This window comes from Eurosta solidaginis, chromosome 4, assembly GCF_040869045.1.
Source record: "Eurosta solidaginis isolate ZX-2024a chromosome 4, ASM4086904v1, whole genome shotgun sequence".
Taxonomy (NCBI): domain Eukaryota; kingdom Metazoa; phylum Arthropoda; class Insecta; order Diptera; family Tephritidae; genus Eurosta; species Eurosta solidaginis.
In genome coordinates, this window is record NC_090322.1 from 18735887 (window position 1) to 18748448 (window position 12562).

The following is a 12562-nucleotide window of genomic DNA, read 5'->3' on the forward strand; positions in this document are numbered from 1 at the left end:
TGTGCCTATACAAGTGTGTTCACTAAGCGATAAACGTCAAAACTACAAACAGCCTCGCTCACCTGATGGAAATCTCAGGTCTAGAGTCGCATTTTTGGTCTCAACGACAACATTTTTGACTACCAATCGTATCGACTTTTTCAATTTTTCAATCATTCGGCGCACTCGGTAATGGTATCCATTTTGAATTCGCTGTCATTCCGAATCCAGCGAGTGCCTGTCAGAATGCTTGACAGATAAGTCAACACACTTGTACTTGTACACTATGAACGATACTACCAAAACCAATAAGGTATTCACACTTTTGGCCCGATACCAAGAAAATTTGTAGTCGATACTTTTGCATCGACTACTCAGGTATCAGAGAAAAGTAATTGTATCGATAAAAAATCGATACGCTCGTATTCACGGTTGTCACACCATGTTTTCATTTGGGATCGAAATTCATCGAAAAAAAGCATCAAATCTCAAAGTAAAATCATGTTCAGATTACACTCTAAAACAAGTGTTTTAGCATAAAACACCTCACATAAAACAAATACGTTCACACCTTCGGTTCTTATTTTATTTTGACAGCTCCAATGCAACCATGAGGAATTTAATATTGTTGTAAGCGATTTCATTAAATTTGATAATATTGTGTGTTTGTGAATTTTATTCTAATTTGAGATGAGTGATAAAGAGAAAAAAGTGTTGAAGATATTAACCATGAAAGCACAATCAAATCCTTTGTGTTTATTTCAATATACATCGTTCGACAATGAGTATTTGAACCAGTTCAAAAAGCGGCGTGCAATGAATATCAGAAAGATGCAGTGTTATTGGTGGCCTCACAAAACCTTTCCTGGCAATCAAGGTCATATTGGACAAGAGTAAGCATGCTAGTGGGGGTTTGCAAAAGCATTAACACTTTTCTTTTCAAAGGCTCGATCGCAATCCTTCTGGGAAGTTGACTGCCAAGTGAATGGAGATGAGTTCTTCAAAAGCAATTTTCGCATTAAAAGAAGTGTATTTATAGAACTTTGCGATAATTTAAGAGTGTTGGAAAAGAAAGATACCCCACTAAGAAAAGCCATCTCTTTACACAAACGAGTAGCCATAGCCCTCTACGCGTTGGGATCATCGGCAGAGTATCGCACAATTGGGAACATGTTTGGAGTTGGAAAGTCCACTGTGTGTGAAATAGTACTTGAGTTTTGTACTCAGACATGGAAGCATTTGAGCATTACGTACATGCCTAGTTTTCCCTTAACGAGGGAAAAAGTATCAGAACTATAGGATTTCCTCAGTGCATGGGAGCAATAGGTTTGTTAAATTTGGGTTACCATAGCTATGTATTCATTTTCATTTCATTTTCATTTCATTTTTTATTCATTTTCTTTCAAAACAGCATATATGTTACAATAGCGACTTAAATTAAATTAACCATAATTACAGAAAGAAAAGTAAGGCATTCTGTAAAAATATATGTATTTTAGTATCGAATGCCATCTCCGAATAAAATTGAATTCAAAAACATGTAAAATAGTGCGTGGGGTGAAGTTTGATTAAAAATAATGAGTAATAAAATATATTAATACAATATGTACATATACTTTTTTAAGTGCTATGGTTCAGCAAAATTTTGATGTCTTCGTGTGATTTCTCTAGTAGAAAAGATTTAACCTTTCCCAAAAACTCATTCAGATTTCTAGTGACACGTATACATGCAGGCAACGCATTAAAAGCTTTACAAGAAACGATAGTAAAGAAGTTGTTGAAGCTGGTTGTTCGAGAGGTCGGGACATACACAAGTCCATATGAGTTTTGCCTCAAGTTATAACTATCCGATACCAGGCTATGTAAATACCCACAGCGAATGAAAAATATCTTTAACGTTTTATAGTAGTACATATGCTTAACAGGAAGAACTTTCAGATCCCTAAACAACTCCATAGAGTGATGAAAACGATCAACATTACATATTTTTCTTATGACCCATTTTTGAATAGTTAGAAGCTGCTGGATTTTATTACCTGCAGCGCCACCCCAACAGGTTATACCATATTGGAGCTTGGAGTGGACTAAAGCGTAGTAAATAGTTTTAAGTGTTTCGTTTGAACAAACTTTTCTTAAATTGTAAAAATAACGAACGGAAGATCGCAAGTAGGACTTCAAACGAGAAATATGCGTAGACCAACTCAAGTTTTGGTCAACAATAACACCAAGATATTGGAAGTCGCTTACTTTTTCTTTTTTTGTATGTCAACGTTCTTGTTTTTAAAAATTTCAGATGGTTGTCACATTGAGATTCATCCACGTAGTGAAGATGCAACTGATTATTATAATTACAAGGGATGGTATTCGACTATCCTACTTGCTTTGGTCGATGCAAGGTGTGTTCCTTTATGATTATGTTGTTTATAAAGGAAGATATACAATTTTTTGTTTCAGATACCGGTTCATTTATATTAATGTTGGCAGTCCAGGACGGTGCAATGATTCCCAAATCTTCGAGTCCTCAACATTGAAAACACAGTTGTCCTTACCTGGATGAAATGCGCACACCGGTGTTGATGTGCCGATTTTCATTATAGGAGACTCAGCTTTTCGTTTTAGCAAAACGTTGATGAAACCATATGCATTCCAAGTGTCTCAAAATGAAGACGAAAAAAATTTTAACTATTCTCTTTCCAAAGTGCGAAGAGTTGTTGAAAATGCCTTTGGTCACGTGAAGGCTCGTTTTCGACGAATTGGTAAGGGCATAGACAATCAAATACAAAATGCCAACATTATTATAAAGGCATGTTGTGTCCTACATAACTTTTTAAACGAAAGGAACGACAGTATTAACGAGAAATGGATTTCCGCTTTGCAAATTGTAGAAAGAAATCGTCAATATCCACATCAAGAAATATCGGCAAACGACCGTTAAAATAATGCAGAAATAATTCGAAAAAGTTTAGCTACCCTTTTCAGTAAGTAAAAAAACTTTGAAATACTCTTGTTCAAGAAAAGGTACTTTGTTTATTCCAGTCTTATTTTTCGCATAAAAGTAAAAGTAATATTACTTAAAAACTAAAACATAATAAATTCATTTCACTAAAAATTAAATGCATATTCAAAATTAAATATTTAATAACTAAAAATTATTTATTTATTTATTTATTTATTATTACGGTCTTTAAGACCTAGTTTAGGTTAAAATAAGAGATAAAATATAAATACTCATGTCACATTTAGTGACGTACAATATAAAAACAATTTTTCTTTGAACTTACTAATATTTTCACAGTCTTTCAAATCAGAAGGTAACTCATTATACATTTTATACCCTAAATATTTAAGAGACCTTTTGGCGAACTCAGTTCTTATTCTAGGCAGTCTTATATTATTGCAATTTCTTGTTCCATAATTGTGGATTTCATGATTATAATGTATTTTACTACTCAGGTAATTCGGTAACATTCCTAACCTAAGTTGGTGTATAAATTTCAATGTGAAATAACTAACTGACTGTTTAATACTAAGCCAGTTTAATCTATTGAGCATTACAATTTTTGGCGTTCTTGGAGGACATTTTAAAATAAATCGCATTGCCTTGTTTTGCTGTATTTGAAGTTTCTTAATATATATATCATTACTTAATAGCAGAATAGTAGGACAATAAATAAAGTGTGGTTCAATAATTGAACGATATACCAATATTTTATGACTTTGACTGATATGTTTACATGTTCTATACATGAAGCCTATTTTCTGTGCAATTTTCCTTTCCAGATAAGTTACATGCTCTCCAAAATTTTGATTATCATCAATCAAAACTCCTAAATACTTAATTTTTTCTACTCTTCGGATTTCCATGTTTTTTAACTTCAGCGTAATATTATTTAAACTATTGTTACTTATGATATTAGTGTTTTTACAAAATATCATGAACTTAGTTTTTTCGACATTTAATTTCAGTTTTCTAAGGCATAACCATTTGTATAGCGAGTCCAGGTCTTCTTGTACTTTCAGCATGGCACATTCTGCATATTTTTCACTTATGATAAGCAATGCATCATCCGCAAATAGACGTATTTTACAATATTTTAAGCATCTTTTGATATCATTGATATACTTACTTACTTACTTAATTGGCGCTTAACCGTCTAAACGGTTATGGCCGTCCAACAAGGCGCGCCAGTCGCTCCTTCGCTCCGCCAACCGGCGCCAATTGGTCACACCAAGGGAGTTTAAATCGTTTTCCACCTGGTCCTTCCAACGGAGTGGGGGCCGCCCTCTACCTCTGCTTCCATAGGCGGGTTCCGATAGAAACACTTTCTTGGCCGGAGCATCATCTTTCATTCGCATAACATGGCCTAGCCAGCGCAGCCGCTGCGTTTTAATTCGCTGGACTATGTTGATGTCTGCGTATAGCTCGTACAGCTCATCATTAAATCTTCTTCGGTACTCGCCATCGCCAACGCGTAGAGGTCCATAAATATTTCGAAGAACTTTTCTCTCGAACACTCCCAAAGCCACTTCATCTGCTGTTGTCATGGTCCATGCTTCTGCCCCATATAGCAGGACGGGTACGATAAGTGACTTGTAGAGTATGATTTTCGTTCGCCGAGAGGGGACTTTACTTTTCAATTGCCTACCTAGTCCAAAGTAGCATTTATTGGCAAGATTGATTCTTCGCTGGATTTCAGTGCTGATGTTGTTGCTAATGTTGATGCTGGTTCCCAAATAAACGAAGTCTTTTACTATTTCGAAATTATGGCTGCCAACAGTAGCGTGGTTGCCAAGGCGCATATGCGCTGACTCTTTGCTCGATGACAGCAAGTACTTCGTTTTGTCCTCATTGATATACAATGTAAACAATATTGGCGCCAAGACCGAGCCTTGTGGTAAACCAATGTTAACATCCACCACTGATGAAACCTCCTTTCCAATTATAGTTCTCTGTTTTCTGTCACCCAAATAACTCCGGAACCATTCCAAAGCCTTTCCTCTTATACCAATTTTAAACATAACGTCCAATAGCTCAGATCTATCGACAGTTTCAAAAGCCCGTTTTAAATCCAAGAAGACAGACACCGTAAATTTTTTGTCCGCCATGTCTTCTTTCCAATCTGCAATTACCATATTCAACGCTGTTTCACAAGAATGGCTCTTCCTGAATCCCGATTGTTCTGGGATAATCACATTGTGCTTCTCTAAGTATGCCACAAGTTGATTCTTCACCACTGTCTCCATAATTTTTTCATCTATAGGTAACGTGTTAATTGGACGTAGTTCCTCGGGTTTCATTGTATTTTTTACTTTTTCAACAGGTATTATTGTTGAAATTTTCCAGTAACTAGGTACAATACCGCTGTTTAAGGATTCGTTAATTATATATATATATATATATATATATATTTTCGCAAATTTTAGCCCCATTTTAAAGCTAGAAGCTTCAAATTTCACCGAATACTTACGTATATAGCATATATTGTTGTCTGAAAAAATCATAGAGATCGGTTGTATATATAGTATATATCTCATACAACCGATTGTTCAGATAAGAAACTTTTCGCAATTTCTACCCCATTTTAACAGCTATAAGCTTCAAATTTCACCGATTGCTTACGTACATATATAGCATATATTGTTGTCTGCAAAAATCATAGAGATCGGTTGTATATATTGTATATATCTCATACAACCGATTGTTCAGATAAGAAACTTTTCGCAATTTCTACCCCATTTTAACAGCTATAAGCTTCAAATTTCACCGATTGCTTACGTATATAGCATATATTGTTGTCTGAAAAAATCATAGAGATCGGTTGTATATATAGTATATATCTCATACAACCGATTGTTCAGATAAGAAATTTTACGCAATTTCTACCCCATTTTAACAGCTATAAGCTTCAAATTTCACCGATTGCTTACGTCTATAGCATATATATCATAGAGATCAGTTGTATATATAGTATATATCTCATACAACCGATTGTTCAGATAAGAAACTTTGCGCAATTTCTGCCCCGTTTTAACAGCTGCAAGCTTCAAATTTCACAAAATGCTTACGTATGTAGCATATATTGTTGTGGCTGAAAAAATCATAGAGATCGGTGGTATATATATTATATACTTCATATAAACTGTCATTTTTGCCCCTTTTTTACGGCTAGAAGCTTCAAAATTCAAAATTTTATTTTTTTTTTTTTAAAGGAAAATAGATAGACCCACCATTAAGTATACCGAAATAATCAGGTTGAAGAGCTGAGTTGATTTAGCCATGTCCGTCTGTCCATCTGTCCGTCTGTCTGTTTGTATGCAAACTAGTCCCTCAATTTTTGAGATATCTTGATAAAATTTGGTGAGCGGGTGTATTTGGGTGTCCGATTAGACATTTGTCGGAACCGACCGAATCGGACCACTATAGCATATATCCTCCATACAACCGATTTTTCAGAAAAAGAGGATTTTTGTAATATCTTACCCAATTTAACAGATTGAAGCTTCAAACTTCACCAAATACTTTCGTATATTGCACGTATTGTTGCCTGAAAAAATTGATGAGATCGGTCGTATATATAGTATATATCCCCCACAACCGATTGTTCAGATAAGGAACTTTTCGTAATTACTGCCCTATTTTAAGAGCTAGAGGCTTCAAATTTGAACAAATACTTACGTATATAGCATATATTTTTGTCTGAAAAAATCATAAAGATCGGTGGTATATATAGTATATATATGGTGGTATATATAGTATATATATGGTGGTATATATAGTATATATATATATATATATTTTCGCAAATTTTAGCCCCATTTTAACAGCTAGAAGCTTCAAATTTCACCGAATACTTACGTATATAGCATATATTGTTGTCTGAAAAAATCATAGAGATCGGTTGTATATATAGTATATATCTCATACAACCGATTGTTCAGATAAGAAACTTCGCAATTTCTACCCCATTTTAACAGCTATAAGCTTCAAATTTCACCGATTGCTTCCGTATATAGCATATATTGTTGTCTGAAAAAATCATAGAGATCGGTTGTATATATAGTATATATCTCATACAACCGATTGTTCAGATAAGAAATTTTACGCAATTTCTATCCCATTTTAACAGCTATAAGCTTCAAATTTCACCGATTGCTTCCGTATATGGCATATATTGTTGTCTGAAAAAATCATAGAGATCGGTTGTATATATAGTATATATCTCATACAACCGATTGTTCAGATAAGAAACTGTGCGCAATTTCTGCCCCTTTTTAACAGCTAGACGCTTCAAATTTCACCATATGCTTACGTATATAGCATATATTGTTGTCTGAAAAAATCATAGAGATCGGTGGTATATATACTATCTACCCCATATAAACTCTAATTTTTGCCCCATTTTTACGGCTAGAAGCTTCAAAATTCATCAAATTTCATCAAATAGTTACGCTTACGTCATATATTGTTGAAATACGTGATTCGTAGTCATAGTTTTTACACGCAGACCACAAAAAACCTGAAACTTTGGATCCTCACACAAAGTACCTAACTATTTTTTATTTTATATTTATCTTAAAAATCGTTAAGGTATGTAGATCTGTTCACTATATATTTCTTATCTTATACATCCGATTATTCGGAGATTACGAGCAGGATAAGATTATTGTTCCGCCCCATTTATGAAAGGTATGAAGTCTTCGGCACAGCCGAAGACAGTCCCGATCTTACTTGTTTTGTATTGCTTTTTCTCCATTGTATTCCAAATATTTTAAATAAATTTATCACCCGAAAATAAGTTTACCACTCAAAACAAAATGACATATTAGTTATGGGACAACAGATTAATCGATTATTACCGATAAGTTCTAGTGCCGACAATGGTTTCAACTTGTTTTCAATCTAAATTTCGGCGAAAACAAGTGTTTTCAACTTATTTTATTGACAGATTTTACAAGGCGAAAACACGTGTTTTCAACTTGTTTTACTCATAAAACAAGAATGAGCCGTTAAACGCGTAAGTCTGAACATAATATAATAGACCAAATTTTTGTATTTTAACGAATTTAGGGAAATTCCGCTTATTCGCAACCTTCTGCTAACGTTCGAATCGCTTAACTGTTGAATAAATCACTCCAGTATATATTCTGTATTTCAAAATGGTCTTTATTATACTACTTTGGGAATAGTAAAATTATACTTCACAATTAAACTTCACTTCTCAACTGATAGCGTGTTTAAGTTAAACTGATCCTGATTACTCAGGTTGCGCTGCCTTTATACTCTCCCTTGCTTCATTCGCATATTTCTACTAGACGTTACGCCTTCTAGAATCTCTTGCTTGGTTACCGGCGATATACATGTATATTTGTAGTTTGTGCGTTTCTCATAGTCATATGCGTGTGTATTGTGAGCACTACTTCGGCAGATGACCACAAGTGTGTGCGCGTAATATCTCTTCGTCGCCTTATACGTGTGTAAATGGATTAAATTCATGTGTTCATGTACGAGTGCAAGAGTGGCAGCTTGCTTGATTGTTGTTGCGACTTTATTAACAGCTTAGTGATGCTAAAATTCGCCACAGTATTCTTCAATTCTTTTACAAACCATTCGGCAATTCACAAATGTGTCGAATTCCTTATAAAACTTTTAATTTAAGCTTGTGGTAAAGTTTAATGCCACTCACACTTTTATTATAACAAAAAGTCATATGAATATATGTTTTAACGAAAAACCTTAGGGGACCGTGTGACAAGTCAAACTAGGTCAGTTTATTTTTAAACCAAATCTCTCCAAAGCTCGGTGATATCAACTTTATCATAAAATCAGTCCTTCTTTACTCTTCCATTTACCAATACACCCTCACGCTTCAGTTTTCCCATCCATGGCCTAGATTCTGTAAGTGCGAGCTTTGAAATGTACACTTTTTTCCATATAATTTGTCTTAGAATACATAAAATACATTTCAAAACTCACATTTATTGAATCCAGCCACAGTCCTCAGACTGACCATTGAAAGGTCTTAAAAGTTTCAACTGTGGAGTAATGTAATTTAGCTCACATTTAACTAGGTACGATAAATTTGTCAAAAATGTTATTAAAGCTTCCGGGGCAGAACTCCTTTCCAACGGGAATAATTTGGCACAAAGCGTTTGTAAAAGATCTATGTTGAGCATTTGTAAAAGTAGCGCTTTCAAAAAATATTTCTGCCTTACTTCCAATAAAAAAATATTCCTTGGGTGAAGATAATTTATATTCTAAATGCACTGAAATTTTCAAATATCCAATATTTTGATATAATCATTGTACCTAAAATTACTTCTGCTTCATATTGTTGGTTTAATATCAGCAGACTAACGTCTGATTGAACTCTTTAGTGCAGGTTGGAAATGCATAGAAACTTGTAATTCTGTAACTTGTAACGAAGCTTTTTCGTGCCCCGTTGCTTCTTTGATATTTGCTGGGGTATACTCGCCGTGCCCAGGGTTCGTTTACAATAAGTTTGTATTAAAGGGGCACCTTGCAAATCGATTTAATATAAAAAACTTCACTCTCTTTATTGGTTCTAAATTCTATAATATAAAATAAAACGTGTTTGTATACTTCATTTTCAATTTCACTCGGATTATCTTGCGGTATCCTTGATTGCGGTGGCGGGCCTTAGCGGTCCGGCCGTATCCCGTTAGCTGGGTCCCGTTAGTATGTGGCGTCGGTGCCTTGACGCGCCTTATGACGGCGTCTCTCTCTGCTGCGGTGCTCTGTCGCGCCTTACGTCGGCGTCTACTTGTATTGATGAGGCGATGCTCTGTCGCCGTGTTCCGTTAGACGGATCCCGTTAGTGTGTGGCGTCGGTGCCTTGACGCGCCTTATGACGACGTCTCTCTCTGCTGCGGTGCTCTGTCGCGCCTTACGTCGGCGTCTACTTGTATTGCTGAGGCGATGCTCTGTCGCCGTGTTCCATTAGACGGTTCCCGTTAGTGTGTGGCGTCGGTGCCTTGACGCGCCTTATGTCGGCGTTTACTTGTATTACTCTGCTGCGCCTTGCGTCGGCGTCTATTTATATTACTGGTTGCTGGGTGATTCTCTGCCACGCTTTGTGTCGGCGTCTACTCGTATTTGCTGGGCGATACTCTGTCGCGCCCTACGTCGGCGTTTACTTGTATTGCTGTCGGTGTACCTCTGCTGCCCTCTGCCGCCGCGCTTTGCGCTGGCTTACCCTGGCTGCGCTATGCGTCGATGCGTTGACGTGACCTCTGCTGGCGTACTTCTACTCCGCTGCGCTTTGCTGCCGCGCTCTGCGCTGGTTTATGTGCGTTGCTGCTCTGTTGGCGTACTTTTTGGTTACGTTGTGCATCGGCGGGCCTCTGCTGGCGTACTTCTACTGACGGAGATGAGCGGGCGGCACTTTGGTTACGTTGTGCGTCGGCGGACCTCTTCTGGCGTACTTCTACTGGCGGAGGTGAGCGGGTGTCACCTGTCGCGGTTGCGCGTTACTGTGGCGGGGCCTTTGGTCTTTGGGGGTGATGCGTAGAGAAGGTCAACCGCAATCACCATTCATCGACTCGCTCCTATGAAGTGGATTCCTATTGCATAGAGAAGGTCAACTGCAATAGGGATATACTTCGCTAGTAGCTCTGGTCACGACCACAGCTCCGTGCTGACTGACTGCTGGTTACGTTGTGCGTCGGCGGACCTCTGCTGCGCTTTGCTGCCGCGCTCTGCGCTGGTTTACGTGCGTTGCCGCTCTGTTGCGGCCTCTGCCGGCGTGCTTCTACTGACGGAGGTGAGCGGGTGTCACCTGTCACGGTTGCGCGTTACTGTGGCGGGGCCTTTGGTCTTTGGGGGTGATGCGTAGAGAAGGTCAACCGCAATCACCATTCCACGACTCGCTCCTATGAAGTGGATTCCTATTGCATAGAGAAGGTCAACTGCAATAGGGATATACTTCGCTAGTAGCTCTGGTCACGACCACAGCTCCGTGATGACTGACTGCTTTGCTGCTGTGTCGCTCCTTTTATGGCTGTTGTGTTTGGTGTTGCTAGCTCAAATGGTTGCGTTGCCATGGTCACCGTGTTGCTGTTGAATGTTGCGAGCGCTCGTTGTGTTGCTGAGATTTGTTGGTTGGCCGTGTTGCTGTTAAATGTTGCGACCGCTCGTTGTGTTGCTGAGACTGGTTGGTTGATCGTGTTGCTAGAGCCTTTTGTAGCCACTTGTTGTGTTAATGTCGTGTCAAATATGTTGTCGGGTCGTTTTGTGTGGGCCAAATTAATTAAAATTCGTAGCAAAAGCACGTGTTGTCACCTCGGTGGTTTGCGATAGAATGACCGGTTGTCGTTGTTTTGCATAATGCCGTCGTGCTTGAAGTTACTGCTGCTCGGTGCTGTTATACTCTGAATGGTTCCAGATGAGGCTCCAGGGGTGTCGTACCCGCCGTTATCCGTTCTTGATGATGTTGAATTTTGAATAGTCCCAGGGCTGTCGTACCTGGCGATATCCGTTCTGGCTGATGGTGTACTTTGAATAGTCCCAGGGCTGTCGTACCTGGCGATATCCGTTCTTGACGATGTTGAATTTTGAATACTCCCAGGGCTGTCGTACCTGGCGATATCCGTTCTGGCTGATGGTGTACTTTGAATAGTCCCAGGGCTGTCGTACCTGGCGATATCCGTTCTTGATGATGTTGAATTTTGAATAGTCCCAGGGCTGTCGTACCTGGCGATATCCGTTCTGGCTGATGGTGTACTTTGAATAGTCCCAGGGCTGTCGTACCTGGCGATATCCTTTCTTGATGATATTGAACTTGGAATAGTCCCAGGGCTGTCGTACCTGGCGATATCCGTTCTGGCTGAAGGTGTACTTTGAATCGGCCCAGGGCTGTCGTACCTGGCGATATCCTTTCTTGATGATATTGAACTTGGAATAGTTCCAGGGCTGTCGTACCTGGCGGTATCCGTTCTGGCTGATGGTGTACTTTGAATAGTCCCAGGGCTGTCGTACCTGGCGATATCCTTTCTTGATGATATTGAACTTGGAATAGTCCCAGGGCTGTCGTACCTGGCGATATCCGTTCTGGCGCGGCTCCCGGATTCGGTGTGTGCTGGGTAAGGGGTCTGGTTAGCACGAGGTGGCCTTCTCCACATGATATGGTGGCTCCCATGCTTCCTAGCGTATCTAGGCCCAGTATGATGTCGTCGATCGCTCCGGGCATGACGTGTAAAACTGTGTGGAGTGACGCTTCTCCGAGGCGTACCTCAGTCCTTATGGCGTCGAAGATGGTAGTGCTAGTCCCGTCTGCCATCGTTATTTTGGTGGCCACTCTCACCATTTCTCCGCTTCCCGAGTTCACCACACGTTCTGCTAAGCTGCTCGAGACGAAACTTCTTGATGCCCCTGTGTCGATGACTGCCTCGGCTGATTCCGCGCCGAGCTTGGCTACGGCGTAGAGGCGACCATACTCTTGGTACATTGTTACTGCCGTTTCGGCGCTAGGTCCCTTGGGCTCACGGCGCCTTCTTCTTCGTGGAGCCCTCTGTCGTTTCCCTGACGTCGGCGGCAGCATTCGATGGTTCGTATGTCGTTGCGGCC

The 12562-nt window shown here is 39.0% G+C and overlaps 1 protein-coding gene and 1 long non-coding RNA gene across 2 annotated transcripts in view; one reads left to right on the forward strand and one right to left on the reverse strand.

The window, feature by feature from the left end:
• The window catches only part of LOC137248418 (zinc finger protein 721-like), a 203734-nt gene that overhangs the window by 152623 nt on the left and 38549 nt on the right, over nucleotides 1–12562 (reverse strand). Inside the window, exon 6 of the mRNA XM_067779356.1 lies at nucleotides 63–186. Coding sequence (XP_067635457.1) covers nucleotides 63–186 — 124 coding nt within the window. The remainder of the gene's footprint in view (nucleotides 1–62; nucleotides 187–12562) is intronic.
• Nucleotides 480–3076, forward strand: LOC137249188 (uncharacterized). Its single transcript, XR_010952279.1, has 4 exons — nucleotides 480–872; nucleotides 925–1305; nucleotides 2273–2375; nucleotides 2434–3076. It is a non-coding gene; the product is annotated as an uncharacterized lncRNA (long non-coding RNA).